Source organism: Cheilinus undulatus, linkage group 8 (assembly GCF_018320785.1).
Source record: "Cheilinus undulatus linkage group 8, ASM1832078v1, whole genome shotgun sequence".
Classification (NCBI taxonomy): Eukaryota; Metazoa; Chordata; class Actinopteri; order Labriformes; family Labridae; genus Cheilinus; species Cheilinus undulatus.
Window position 1 is genome coordinate 33,820,062 of NC_054872.1, and position 15,657 is coordinate 33,835,718.

The 15,657-nt window shown below is 40.4% G+C and overlaps 1 protein-coding gene across 1 annotated transcript in view; it reads left to right on the top strand.

Annotated features, from left to right (window-relative positions):
• Positions 1-15,657, top strand: part of erfl3 (Ets2 repressor factor like 3) — an 83,496-nt gene that overhangs the window by 51,515 nt on the left and 16,324 nt on the right. The window contains exon 2 of the mRNA XM_041793184.1: positions 9,800-10,034. Within this exon, the coding sequence (XP_041649118.1) occupies positions 9,800-10,034 (235 nt within the window). The remainder of the gene's footprint in view (positions 1-9,799; positions 10,035-15,657) is intronic.

Consider the following 15,657-nt stretch of genomic DNA (forward strand, 5'->3'; position numbering starts at 1 on the left):
AGTGTCCCAGGGCAGAGATTAGGCGCACCCCTGCCGTCAACCCTCCACACCAGTCTCTACATTATTGATGCTGAGTCTGTCTGTGTGTGGGTGAGAGTGTGTGAGGCTTGTGCATGCATGCTGTAATGGCTATCTGGTGTCTCCCCCGGGAGGGAGTGAGGAAGGGAGGGGAGGGTGAGGGTGGGAAAGGAGCCAAAGAGAGGGAGAGTAGAGGTCAGAGAGGTTAAGTGTGGTGGTGGTGGGGGTTAGGCCGAGCTCTGCAGGCTCTTCCATGTCGCTTCTCTCTTTTTCATCCTGACGCACAACTTCACACACATATAACCCCCCTCTCTCCCTCTCACACACTCACAGATTCCAAAAATTCCCCGCTGAAATTCTCCTATCGGGTGTGCAGGGCTGATGAAACGGATCAGTATATGTGTGTGTGATAGCTGATCCAGTGTGAGTCAGGACATCTCAGCCTGGGTTGGGCTCTGGGTGGAGAGAGGGACAAAGACACCTGTTCTAGCTCTCAGCATTCCTCTATACTTAATCCTTACCATGTCACACATGCAAGCAGACGGCAAAAGCACAGTGCAGATACCACGTGAGCTCTTTGATGTACAGGTTTGGAAAGGTAAACTGATTATACGAAGTACCAGACACCCTGTCATGTATTTGTACAGCACACAAACACAAACCTGTGTCTATATGACATCTTCATGATTGCTTTAAAACTTGCTGCCATCCATGACAGTTCATCATCCACTTCTCAGGTAGAGAATATTACATAGTGTAGCAGGTATACATCTTCATCTACATGAATCTACATCTTAATAATTAACATTGAGACAAGAAAAATCATAGCAAATGTGCAAATACTGATTTTTATTTATTTAATAAACCTCCCCTGGTGAGTTTCTTTACGATATACATTCAAGAAAAATAAACGTCAAGAAAATGCAGATTGTAGTAGGTGAATTAATACATTAGGGATACACAATATTAGATTTTTGCTACTATTCAGTATGCTGGGATTTAAAAATTAAATGAAGACAATATTGATATTGATACCTTCTTCCTCCAAGGCCATGGTACTCTGCCAGAAAATGGTGGATTGAAGGAAGTGAAGGACTTTGAGTGTCAGCAGTATTACAGATGTTGTACCGGACCGTTAGCCGTGAAGGCTAAGCTTTCAATTTGCTGGTCAATAGGTGAGGGTTCCAACCCTCACCTGTGGTCATGAGCTCTGGGTAATGACCAAAGGAATGAGATCGCAGGTTCAAGTGGTGGAAATGATATTCCCCAGGAGGGTGTCTGGGCTCAGCCTTAGAGATAGGGAGAGGAGCTCAAACATCTGGAGGGAGCTCGGAAATCCAGAGGGAACATTTTGAAGCTCCTCGCTGTGGAGGTCTTCCTGGCCTGAGCCAGATTTTGCTGGAGGGATTGCATATCTCATCTGGCATGGGAACACCATGAAACCCCGCAGGAAATGATGGAAAATGTCACTGGTAGATGGATGTCTAGGCTGACTCGCTTAGCCTGCCAGTGTGATAAGTGGAATAAAATACATGGATGATGACGATACTGATACAGATACCAGTACAGATATTGATAACTATACCGATGCTAATGTTTCAATTTAGTTCAGACCTAAAACCTAAGTCCTTGAAATACACAGTTACATATACCTATTTAAGAACAAAAGGTTGACCAAAGAGAGATATAGTGTGTCCATGTGTGTGTGGTGACCTCTGCAGTCCACTTAATATCAAAAACATCCTCAGTGATGCGTCCGGCAGACATGCACATTCTGACTTAAGCTGAAACAGAAACTTTTCTGAAGATTTCTTGACATTTGCAGAGCATCCATCCCACCTCTGAAATTTTCCTGAGCATCCTTTTCAGACTTTGGTCTCAAAGCAGAAGGCTTTCACTGTCAGTTTGGTTTAGGGGTCCTAAAGAGGCTAAACATGATGTTAAAGACAGTGTAGAAGAAGCAAAGGAGTCTGACACTGAATGTTTCTGTCTTTGTATCAATGATACTTGTAATTGGATGTATTCCCAGAACAAGCAAGAGCAACGAACAGCAACCTGGCAAACAGAAAAGAGTACAAGGCTGTCTCAATATGCCCTCAGTGATCACGCAGATCATTTAGCGGTTGCAGAATTAAATCATCATTCTGTCCCTCTCACTCATTGTAGTATTTTCAAGGACTTTGGAAATCTAGATGAAGCCTAACCATTTGGTCACTGAATGGGGCTTTTGAAGCCAATCTGCAGTGTCTGCCATGTTGAAAACACTAACTTAACATGAACCAAGAAACAGACAAAGAGGAGGAGCTGAAGGTTCCTGACATAAACCATGCTAGCTCACAATCATATCATGCATGGAAAACCAATGGATCAGTCTGTCATCAGGAAGATCCATCTTTTAAAGCTTCAATCTGAGACATTTGTTTCTCATCAGAGAGTGGCTGGACAACGTTATTTGAAGAGAAAAGCGGTAGCTACAACGTGGTTTAGTTTCATTACAAGTCTTTACACAATGGCAACCAGTGAAGAGATGGGCATGGATGCTGCTGTAGTGGCAGTTTTATCAGAACTGGACAGCATTTCTTTATTAAAAGAAGAGTAAAGAGCCACACTGAAAGGATGTTTTTGCTCTTTTCGCTTTATGCTTTGAATTGAGTTTAAAAACTAGCTCCAGTGATTGTGAGCATCTGCATGTATGTTTACTACACACCTACTACAGCACATTTTGTTGCTCTGATTGACCCATAATGAATGTGACAGACAGAATCTTCACCAAGCCCTTCCCAAACACTGTCTATGGGTAGTTGCCCAGATCGATGTGAAACATAGCCCATGCAATGGATATATGAAGGAGTCATTTCAGCAGTGCCCCTAATTATGCACGAGTGCATGGATAAGTTCCAAATAAGACGCATCACCTGTACAGTGTGTGCCCACTGAGGCAAATATGAGTGACTTCATGTGCTTCTGCAGGAGGCCTCAAGTTGTCAGACAACCCTAACCCTAACCCTAACCCTTCATTTTTCAACATTTTCCCTGCTTCATTTTCACATCAGCCAACCCCATCTATATACAGAAAATTTCATTTGTAGGCTTTTACTCTGAAAGGGTCTGGGTGACGTCAGATTAGAGAAGTTGTACGTGCATTTGCACATAGCTCACCCAGCAAAATGTGGGAACATTTGAAGAATTGTGTGCAGTGTAAATGTAAATTTCCGGCATATTCAAGAGAAGCTTTAAAGCTCATTTCTATTTTTTTATTTTTATTTTTTTATCAGTGCAATACTGTAATGCACTTGCTTACTCATTTTCATACAACCTCTGCCTTATGTCCATCCGGCTATGCACTAGCTAAATCTCTTAGACAAACATCTTCAGTGTTGCAGTCGCCAGCTCCACAGCAGCAACACTGCACTAGTAGTTTAAATATTGTCAGCTTCACTTACACAAATCCCCATCAACTGTACTGTGCTGACATCCTTTGCCTAGACCTATGGTCACTGTCTCTTATTCCTATAGATAATCCTCTGCAGTTGGAGTATGTTTTGTGGTATTATTGGACATAAATGCTCAGCCTGGCCCCCCTCCTGTGGTCCATCCTTGATTTCAGTGCTCTTCAGGTGTTTCTGAGGAGGGTTGGAGAAGAAAGTATGTTTATAATTGCCTTCTAGCTGCTACCTACACAGCACAAGTTTGGAAAGTCTGAGCAACTTCAGACACAGACGGTACAGTTGATTCTGTTTTTACACCCATGGTCATTTCACACATGGGAATGTTTGTTAACAGGAACAATAATCCATAGTTTGAGTAAACAGGCTAAGCTGTCTGCACAGCTTGTTGTTTGCTGATTTCCTAATTAGCCTCCTACTATCTGCATATCTTCAACACGGATACAAAATCCTGTCTGGAATCTGGAGATGGAAAATGTGTAGGCATCTTGTACATTTTTTAACTGATATTCAAAAAGTCTTTATTTTGCTTCGCAAAAATGACTCGTGAGTGGGCAGGGCTGCTGAGTGATTCAGTGACCGTGCCTCGCATCACTGTGATTGGAGGAAAACAAGCAAGAAATGGTGGTGAGGAATAGCTAGTTGCCTACGCCTGATGAGTAAGAAGAGACATAGGAAGATAACTTTCCTTTCAGCCTATTTTTAACAAAGCTGGAAACATCAATGTGTGCCTGCCTCTGTTTGCTCTCTTACAAAGCATTTAAAGCAGAAGAAGTAATTAATTCATGTTCATAAAAGCTTTTTTTACCAACACTTATAGATTCATAGATTGTGGCAGATGTGCTACCAACATTATTCAGTGTTATGCAACACTGACTAAATGGTCAGAGAGGGCTAGCACAGCAGAGATTATCAGGGCTATCTATCTACGCCTCAGGCTCTCAGCCAGCGAATCCATTGACAGGTCTGCACATCCATAATCTCATGATTTGGGCCTGTTTGTTTCCCAATCTCCAGTCCAGCTTGCCTCATTTTCTCTGTTGCCATTTGCATGCGCTGCAGTTAAACACACTGCAAACACCGGCTTCATGCTAGCCTTATATAAGCTTCGATAAGCCTTTGTTGGTCCTTACGGGGCAAACGCAGGTGCTGCAGGATCACATAGACAGAGAGAATGCAGGTTAATAGAGAAAATAATGAAATGGGGTTATCAAAGAAAGATTATAATTCACTGCAAGGACAATGAAAATCAGCTTAATTAAGCACAACAATAATCTTGTCTACCCAAGCATGTAGTAAGTGTATGTGAGTAAAATCATACAAAACCTGTTGAATCGGTTCACGTCACAAACATTTATTTCTAGCTGAATGAGACTGAGAAAGAAAATAACAGAATGTATCATCTGTTTTAGGTCCAAAACCGGTGTTATGGTGTAATGATTGATCATGTTAACTGGTGACTATACATCAAATATGTCTGCGGTTGCTGTAACGTCTGAGATTGAAAACTTACAGAGCTCCTTTGATTACTGTTTCATTAAATTCATATCTTCTAAGCACATTTTAGACTTAATGGAAAGCTAAAAACCACACGGTCGCTTGTTAAAACCTAAAGCCTGCTCTATTACAGCAGCATCATGAAGGATTTAGATTTGGATTAGTTTCTGATTAATACTTTCCTTTCTTAAGCCCTCACAATTTATTCCTTTTAACCCAAAGATTGATGTTGTTGTATATAAGAAGAAGAGACAGGTTATTAAAGGTTAAATAACTTTTGAACCATTAGTCATAGCCACTTACTTTTTTACCTCTTGTAGCCAGTTGTGTCATTCTAATGACGATATCCATGCCTTCATAGCCCTTACAGAAGCTTTTTTAGTGAACCCAGAACTTGGGTGACTTTCCGGGGCATTTTATGATTGAATCCACACCAGTTACTTTGATGTTAAACAGATTTTTTTTAATCAATTTTTAATCAATCTTTGAGCCTTTCTGCTGCTAGCTTAGCATTTGACACCCTATTTTCTTGTCACATGGGCTGTGACAACTAATGGCAGGTTGTTCTGTCGCTGGCTCATGCTTTGCCAAACTCTGCATGTCAGACTGGGCAGACCCTGGAGAAGACTGCCTGAATGACTCATAATGGAGAGAAATTAAGACAGTAAGCCTGTGATGTGGCCCTCTGTGTCACTGCAGACAGGAACTGTTGTGAATAATGGCACAAATAAATCCAACACAAACAAGCACAAGGACTTTATTGTGAATATGTGAATATTCTGAAGACGGTTTGTCACTTTTTGGTCCCCATGAGATGGGAGAACAAGTGTGTGCAACAAGAAGTCTTCCTCATTATGGTTTACTGTGCGTCACACATAACTGTAACATTTTATTTTAAATTCAAGTGACGTTACTACAGCACACGTGCTTAAAGCCCAGGTCGTCCTGAAAAAAGGATGTTTAGAGCTTGACTGTGCACCACAGGGTTGATGTTTTAAAAGCTTTTCAAGACAATAAATCTGAGCAAGACAAAAAGGATAAAATTAGCTTAAGGCTCAGAGTTTCGAAATGATCAATTCAAAAATCCTGGGATAAAGGGATAAAAATGCATGATCTTAGACACATTTTATTAAGCTTTTTTTAATGCTGAATATAATTTACTTCATGCACAGCAGACTGAAGTAGATGCTCAAATAAACACCTCTTTATAAGAAATATGAAATTTGTTGTTCATCGGAAGCAAGTTTTAATCCAAAACAAAATCTAAATCGAATCACGACCCCCAAGATTCGGAGTCAAATCAAATTGTGAGATACTGAAAGATTCACATGCCTTCTGATTTCACATGAATGTATACATTTTCTTTACTCTGCTTTCCTAATGAGTAACTTGTGATGGTTTGCTTTGACTATTTCTAAGGTAACATGGAATATTGATGCATGTTTTCTTCTGATAATGACTTTATTTCTTGAGATGTTGAGGAAAAGACCACAAAATCAGCTCTGTATCATGAGAAAGCTAGCTCTGCCTTTTAGAGATAATGAAATAAAAAAGTATAGTTCTTGTGAAAACAGGAAATTACTCACTACCACAAGAACATGAACTAAAATCAAATGTAAGTCTAAAATGTCTGGAGTGTCAGGGTGTAGTGATTACATCAGTGATTACTTTGAGGATGTAGCTTGTTATTAGATTAAAGATTTACTAGACTTTTCACAGCAGGATGTTCCTGATTATCCTTGTCTATAAATGTAAATCAGGTACAAAAGGAAAAAAAAATAAAAATAGCAAGCACAACAGAGTCTTGTGTTCGTTGCTGGATTGTTATATTGCATTGTGTTACATCAGACAGGTAACTCAATTTTTCTGGGAATTCAGTGTAATGTGATGCTTAACATTGCAGCAAACATTATAAAATAACATCAGCAGGACTGATCGACTCACTTAAGCAGGCTGGATGCTATTTCTTTTTCTAAGTCCGCCTCCTCACTCTTGTGTTTATCAGCACTGTGAGGAGGATTGTTGATAAAATAAAATCCAGTCCAGGCTAAATCTGGATGAATATTACACTCTGATAGTCTTATTTCGCTCGGTCGTGTCAGATTTTCTTGACCGCCCAGGCAACAGAATGTTAGTGGGAGAGTTGCACAAACATTTTCAAACACGCACACTGGCATATAAAACTCTTTTCAAACTTGTACATTTGGGCACATGCTCATAGAAACCGTCCTATACCCACACCCACGGTCTCGTTCTGCGTCTCCTAGTCTGATGGAGGGACAGACAGGAGAGATGACTGGTCGTGTTGTTTTCCTGCAGTCGTAGGAAAGAGTGACTGCATGAGAGGAAAGAGGTGGAGGAGAGGTGGAAAGGTTTTTCATGCAACAGTTCCATAAAGCCCACTGATGCTACAACTTTCAGTGTTGTAGTTTCAGAGTGTGTGTGTGTTTCCTGTGAAGAGCTGCTGTGGTGAGGATGAGACCTGATGACAGCAAAGAGATGTGGTTTCTACTGAAGTCTGGTCTTCAATAAGATGCCTTCATTTTAAACATTATCTCATTTTGAATGATAAATTAATTACTTTTATACAAGCATTCCTAAATTGTTCAGTAGTTAAACAGCTGATCAGTGACTCAATTGTCTTTACTTTTTTAAAATCTGTAAAGCCATGCTTACAAAATCATGACACGCTGGCTTAAATACATGTAATGATAAAAGCTGTGCTGTAAAACCAGCTGTAATGAGGTTTTCCACAGAAAACATCACTTTGTCACCACACTGTGACCAGTCGGCACAGCTGGTTACTCTGCCAAACACCAATCTGTTACACATCTGTTCAGTCTGCCCACCATGCTCTGTGTGGTCACCTGTACTGGCTTTCACCACAGCTGTATTTATCAGCACTAAAGCAGTAAAGTTGTCCTCATTTATATTTTTATTTCTATAACCGAGTCAACCTGGCAGCTTTGCCATTTTATTTAAGAACAACCTACTTGTATAACAGTTTCCTGTTGACTAGGTCTGACCAATTTAAGATAAAGATGTGCTGTGTAAAACAGCTTTCAATATTATAATGATGATTAATAGAGCACAGGGACAGGGGTGCTTCTGAAGTTGCTGCAGCCCCTTGCAATTGCTTTGAGATCCATTTAAAGTTGTTTTAAGACCTCTTGAAGAGTAATCCAACTCAGCTTTTCATATTTGCACAGACTTAAGGGTGTTTTGGAGATGTCTGACCATCAATCATAAGCTCAGCACATTGCACATTTAGCAAGGTTTCAGTGGCAAGGAAAAACTTCCTTTTAACAGCCAAAAACCTTGAGTAGAACCAGACTAATGTTGTACAGGGATAGAGGGAAATTCAGAAAGGGAGGAAAAGGGGATTAAAATAGAAGAGGGAGGGGCAAAGAGAAAGAGTAAATCAATCCTACATTTGGTGCTCTGGTTATAAGGTTAGTGGTGATGTTACATTTTTGACAAATCAGCAGTGATAGTTACAGTCATGTGCACTAACGATTCATCACAGGGCTCGATGTGTCACAACCCATGGCTGTAGAGGGGGTGAAGGATGGTCAAGCTTGACACATGTCAACACACGTGTGTTGCTCAGCAGCCAAGGTCAAGCTCAACGGCATCTCTTTTGTCCAGGTCTTTTCACTCCTGGTGGTACACCTGGAGACTACCAGCTGTTTCTGGGCCCTTGGGACATCCATAGCACACCCCAACTGCTATTGGATGGTACCCTGGGCTGTGCTTACTGTCCATATCCACTCCTTACTCTGCCCTAAAGGAGTCAACTTTGTTATTTTTGGTCATATTTTTATTGACTATTGATTATTCCCTTTTGATATGCAAGGACAGTCAGAGCTTGTCCAGGGTTGCGTCAACCCTTTCCCCTGCCCCATGGTGCCCTCAGACGGCTTACTCGCTACATCTACCCCTTACTTCAGCCTCAGTTTTTGGCCCAAACATGCCTAAAAGTTCTGCACGGTACAGTATGTTAATAAATAAGAGAGATGTACTGGGTAAGCAGATAGGTGGATGAACAATAAATTTAAAAAAGCAATTAATCATTTAATCTATTGCAGCACAGTGTTACCTGTGAAGTGTGTGATAAACTTTGCTCTCTGTAATCTCTGTTAACAGTATGAGTGCAGACCAAGGTCTAAATAGAGGGGAAAATGTGTATAGAACAAAGTCTCAAGTTTACTGAATGCATATATTCTTATTCAGAGCTGTTAAGATGGCAAATAATAAACTTATAGGGTCTAGCTTCTAGACTAAAGCAGGTTAAGGCACACTGGTGCGACTATGAGATCGGTTGCCACATCTCTCTTCTCTTTACCTTCTCCTGACCTCCACTTGCTTTTCACTGTCAAACTGTCCATGAAAGAGAAACTATTGGAGAATTACCACAAACATTATTCAAAGATTGACTTGAGAGTGCAAGAAAAAATGGGGAGAAAGAATAAGGAGCAGAGGAGACAGCTCTGTGCAATGGGAAATATGAATGAGGACACTCTGTGCCTGACTAAGCTGCTCTGTTGTGTGTGATCTATACTTGGCTAGACACCTATAATCCTCTTTTCCCTCACAGAATAGACTGCACTCACCTGAACCATCCACAACTGCTGACTCCTAATAGTCTGCTCTGTCAACTTATTTCAAAACACTTCTCAACAGCCTGAATTTCTCTGTGGACGAAACAAGGTTTTCAAGGCTGATTCGATAAATACCATAGTTGTTCAAGATCAGATGTAATCTTCATTCACTAATTTTCACAACAGTCTACACACAGAAGCTAACCCCCCAGTGTTTTTTCTTTCTCTCTGTTGCAGGGTTCGCCTTCCCAGAATGGGCCTACAAGCCTGAGTCGAGCCCCGGGTCCCGACAGATCCAGCTGTGGCACTTCATCCTGGAGCTGCTCAGGAAAGAAGAGTATCACGATGTCATCGCATGGCAGGGGGACTACGGCGAGTTCGTCATCAAGGACCCGGATGAAGTGGCCCGACTGTGGGGTGCACGGAAATGTAAACCCCAGATGAACTACGATAAACTGAGCAGGGCGCTAAGGTAAGTTGACAGGGAAGCCCCTCATTGTATATCTGATCTCAAAGGGTGCGCAACTTGCATGATGACATACTCATATATAAAATGAATGGATTCCTTAATTTAAGCCCCCACAGGCTCTAGTTGAAAGACTCATTGATTAAAACCTTGCAATAAGATAACACGAAACAGCACACAGAACTGTTAAAGCTCTAAATGACTCTGAACTTTTTGAGTATTGGTAGGCGGAAGATAATTTGATTATTACTTAATGACATGGGAAATGCATTAATTCAGAAACTGTGACTCACACTAATGCAAGGACTATGAATCATCTTGTTTTGAACACCTACAAGGGTTAAGAAACTGCCCCCCTCATTGAAACTACGCCTTGCAGTTTGAACAATTAACATAATGTGCAATCTTGTGAGCTGCTAGTCTGGCAGCAGGAGAAAATGAAGGCCTCGCTGTTGTAACTCCTCTCAGGATGATCTTCTTATAGTAGAATGAGCCTGATATAGTTCAGTTGATGCAGTGGTACCAAATACATATTGATGAGAGAGCTTCCAACTTTAACCAGGGATATTGTTAGGCAGTAGAACTCTTTTAATAAGATCTTCAGCCCGACTGAGTAGATCAGTTTTACAATCAGTAGTTTTATTAGATGGTTGACAATATGGAGGTGCAGAGAAATGATGCGACACTGAGAAAAGAGACATCAAATCAGATGTGATAAACATCATTCCAAATTATTAGGCTGATGTCTGTAAACAGGGCTGATATCAGCTGATACCAATGTTAAACCGATACATCTGTGCATCCCTTATAAAAAATGCACTGTGTCATGCTCTAAAGATCACTCCATGTCAACAGTAGTTGTAAGCAGCCCTCTGAAATCCATTCAGGCGTGTCTATTCATCAGTATAGTTTGACAGCAGATGCTTGTATGTGTAAGCATGTTAAAAGTCCAGTTAGCAGTGTAAACACCAGCACAAATTTGGCAACATCCTCCGTTGCCATGAAATAAAAGTGGTTATATCCCACACCAGTGACATCAAACAGAGGAGAAACTGTGACATCGCATACCAAAAAACTCAACTTACTTAATCCACACATAAACAAAATGGTTTCTCAAAATAATCACTCTGAAAGGAGTTTCCTTGAAAGGTGTTTTCATTGACCCAGAATGCTGTTTGTGTTTGTACGAAAGGCCCAGACATATAGAAAACTTCTGTTTTTAAAAATACCTACCTGCCTATGTGTGGAAAAAGCTTATTACCAGTTTTTACTGTAACGTGACAGTAAGCTCGTCAAAAAATACTTGTTCAGCATACATTCCAGTGGATGCTTTCACTTTTACTATTAAACTTTTAAATCTTTGCTTTCTTGTCAAATCTATTCAAAAGTTCACATATAAACTTTTTTCACAGGAATTACGGGAGCTTATATCAATGATGTTCCCCCATTCTGACCCATTTCATGGTATAACATGAGAGAATTTTTTTTTTTTTTTTTTTTTTTTTTTTTAACATTGATAAAGATATCGCTGTGATTTTTAAAATCAGGGCATCTCTTATTTGCATTAATGGTTGCAACTTGGAAATCTCCACTTCCTGGAGGGATTGAATAAAAGGATGCACAACTCTATAACCACCCCAATCTCTTATCCATCAGCTGGCCTCTGTTTTTGGTTAGTTTTATATTTGGACAGTAGTAACACAAAGAGAAAATGCAAGTTGACTGCACAACAGTGCTGTAGCTAGAACAAGATTGTGAGGAGTGACAGAGAATGATACATGAGGACGTCGGTAGAAGAATATTTTCATTCTGCTTTGTAGAGCTGTGTTGTAGTTGTAAGTCCCACAACTTCTCTGGTTCACATACCACTAGAGCTGTGAATAACAGTGATTCTGAGATAATGCTTAAGTAGCGTAAATGACCAGAGAGTGGATGTATGACCAGAGAGTGGATTGTATGCATTCATGTCTCTGTTGGAGACATGAATGCATACAATGAGAAAAGCCTCTGAAGGTTTGTAGATCTCCTCGAAGCTTCTCATTGCACAGTAACTCCCAGGGAGTCCCCGGATTATGTCCTGAAATTCCTCCTTCTCTGTGGCTTGAAGTACAGCTCTTTAATTAACTTTATCATGAAGCTAAATATATGACAATCTCTTATCCAGTGTTCAGGTCATGGAGTCCTCAACTCCACTCTTTAATGAACTTTATCATGACGCTAAATATACGACAATCCCTTATCCAGTGCAGTGTGGTTTCAGGTACTATTTATTCCTACCTAAACACTAATAGCACTTAACCAAGTCTTTAATACTGCTGGCAGCAAGAGTGGACCTGGCCCCATGCCTTTATACTGGGTTGACCCGAACAGGTACGCTTATAACACTGACCCGTTTGGTCGGTCACACCTCTAAAGTTCATTATAGCCATGGATGCAAGCTCAGCAAAGCCCACAAGTGTGTTGAGACAGTTATCTATCTGGCACAGTGTTCGTTTTGACCCCAGTCCAAGTTCCGGTAAAAATATCACATAAAAATATGACTCATATGTTACCATGGGATTCCTCAGCCATGCTGGATCAGAATATGCACATGCTTATGATTAGCATTTTGTTGTGCTTTGAAATGTATATTAAAGTAAATTTACCATGTTTTATTTTTCATTTTAAGAAGACATTTTCTAACCCAATGAACATGCAGAATATTAGAGTTTAGTTTTACTTTTAATGTTAAAATTTTCCTTTTTAATACTTAATACATGGCTTTTCTTAGGGATATACCAATGCCATCACTCTCTGCATGGATGTGATATGCATGCTGTCACTTTTTAATGGTCTGGTTCAGGAAGTTTTAAGGAATCTTGACTTAAATACTGCTTAAGCCTATGTTTTCACAAACCTTAAACATCTTTACTTTAAAGAAACAAAACAGCCTTAAAGTGTGACAGAAAACACAGATTTCTGACATTTTGTTGGCTCTGACTCACTTTCCACCCTCTTTCAGCAGCACAGTGTTAATCTTTGACACAGTATAAACTGGAGTACCTAGTAGCAACCATTATGTTAATTCTGTATATGTTGTTGTTTTGAAGAGTTACCCCTAATTTCCACATATTTGTCTCCTTGTGGCTATCTGCGGGCGAAAGGTACTTCAGAGCAGATCCCTCCATTTGCACTATAAATGACATGTGCACTAGGTAGAGCAGATTAACCTAAACAGGATAAAGACGTGCAAAGCATTGGGTGAACAAAATACGTCAAAATACAATGCACGGACTCCTGATTGTATCTCATCACTACATCAACATTACATCTCATCCTGTGCTAAAAGCCATAAGTCATCAGTCGCTCAAAAGGTCAGAAAAGTAATAAGACACCATGGACAAAGAAAAGTTAACTTTGGAGGAGAAAAACCCAGAGTTTTATATGAAACCAGCAGGGACGTAGTGTATCAAAATCTCACAGTACACTAATACCTCAGTAACAAGTCCACAGTACAGTTTTTATTTATTTATTTGTTATTTATTTTGGGCCTTTTGCCTTTATTTGAGAGATAGGACAGTGGATAATGCTGGAAACAGTGATGAGAGAATGGGGAATGTCATGCAGTGATCTTTGCAGATCTTTTTGCCAAGTGGCTCATTATGTTATTCACATAGGGAGCACTGCATTTATTGTTTTTGTTTGTCCTTCACCATTTCTCCTTTCTCATTTCTTGACGTCAGAAACCAAAAAGCTTCCACACATCAGATTTAAAAGTTGCTGGAGCCTCCACAATCTCTAAAACTTTGTCACTCTGTTCTCCATTGCTACTCTTAGCATTTACCATTTTCTCACTGTATGATCAAGCCAGTGAGTGACACTCAAAGGATGATGGCTACCTTTCACTCTGCTCCTGAAAAAAATAACACTTTTCGCCCTGAAGAAGTATCGTTTGAAACGGTCACATGTCCACAGTGGTATTGAGACAATCCTGTGTTATAACAATACCGTTCATCTCTCATCTCTCCCAAAAAAAAAACAAAAAAAAACAAAACAAGAAAAGAATGTTGAAACTTCATAAAAGCAAAGTAATCTGTAAACTACTTGTTCTTCTTAGATCTTGTGATCTGTCCAGCTGCTCTCGGCTGTGCATTGCTGTAGTTTGGGTATTTCTGAAGGCATTTACATCACTGGTGTCTGTATCAGTATTATTATACATATCACTGTGCTGAACTGGGAAGCACCGCATCTCATTCACTGTGTCGTGTCCCCTTGCTTGTTGTCTGTGCTGGCTAAGTTTAGACTAAACACTTTAAAGAAAGCCACATCGGCCGTTCAAGTAGGATATCTATTGAGTTGCTTAATTTAGGTCTGTAGGGCTTAAGGACACTCATTTTTACTTGGTAAAGATATCTGCTGCTATGGATCAGATCCTGTGGAAACCGAGAACATTAACATGGACTACTTATATGTGCAAACATGCAAAACACACATACATTCAGCTTTAAATGCACAGATTAAGCGTCTCTGAATTACAGAGAAAAGAATATGGATGTCCAGGCTGGGTATTTATAGCTCGTCCATCCTGTAGAGCTGTAACAGATTTGGAGCTTAGGCTGCAGTAAGTGCTTATATATAGCCAGTCTTAGTGCCCTCTGATGGCCTGGCCTCAGAGGCTGATTACAAGCAAGTTTTCTACACAGGAGTCTCCCTTCAGGCTCTCTTTTTGTCCTCGTCCACCCTCCTACAGCCAGGTTGTCTCCCTCTGTGTCTATAAATTGAGCAAAGTCACTTCAGGCTTAGAATGAGAAGGACGGATCAGCAAAACAACACATGGATGCACACACACACACCTACGTCCGTCAAGTCACCTGAACTGACACCAGCGCTGTCGTCAGTCCCGCACCGCAAAGAGGCCCTGGAAATGAAGCCTCTCAAGACGCACATCAATAGTAATGTGGCAAGAGGATTAATGGCACTAAAGATTCATGAAGTTATAAAGGAGGCACACAAGCACATGTGCATGCTAACAGTCCCCATATGTTATAAACTGTTGGTGAACAGGCCACCTCGCGCCCTTCATGTGGAGAAAACCTGGAGTCTGCTAATAAAGGAGAACACAGCATGTGGCAATTAGCACACAAACTCACACATGCTTGCATACTTGAAAAGGAGTGCATGTTTTTTAAGTGTTCTTTTTATCACTTAGCCTTTGTAGTTATTATTTTTCCCTCTGTGATCTTCCTGTCTGCCGTGCACACGGTGGAAATTCCCTTAATCACAAATCAGGAGGGCTGTATTGTGTGAGTGTGCACTTGTGTCGACTTTCCGCTAAAGGGGCACGGCCTCAGTCCGTGCGTCATTTTTGGTCTCCCGCTCCCACGGCTGCTGTGAAATTCCCACTCCTGTAGAGAGGATTACACTCTAACTGACTGTGCTTGTGTGTGAGTGTGTGCATAATGTGTGCATGTGGACATGCTTCATGTTGAGAGGAGTTACCCCACCATCTCTATGACTTGCTTTTAACATTTATTTATGAATGATTTTTTTTGTTTCATTTTGTTAAAATAATGCATTTAAAAGAGAACATAATTTTTTATTTTGGTGCAATTTATGAATGAAAAGAAGGATGCATTCATTAACTAGAGCT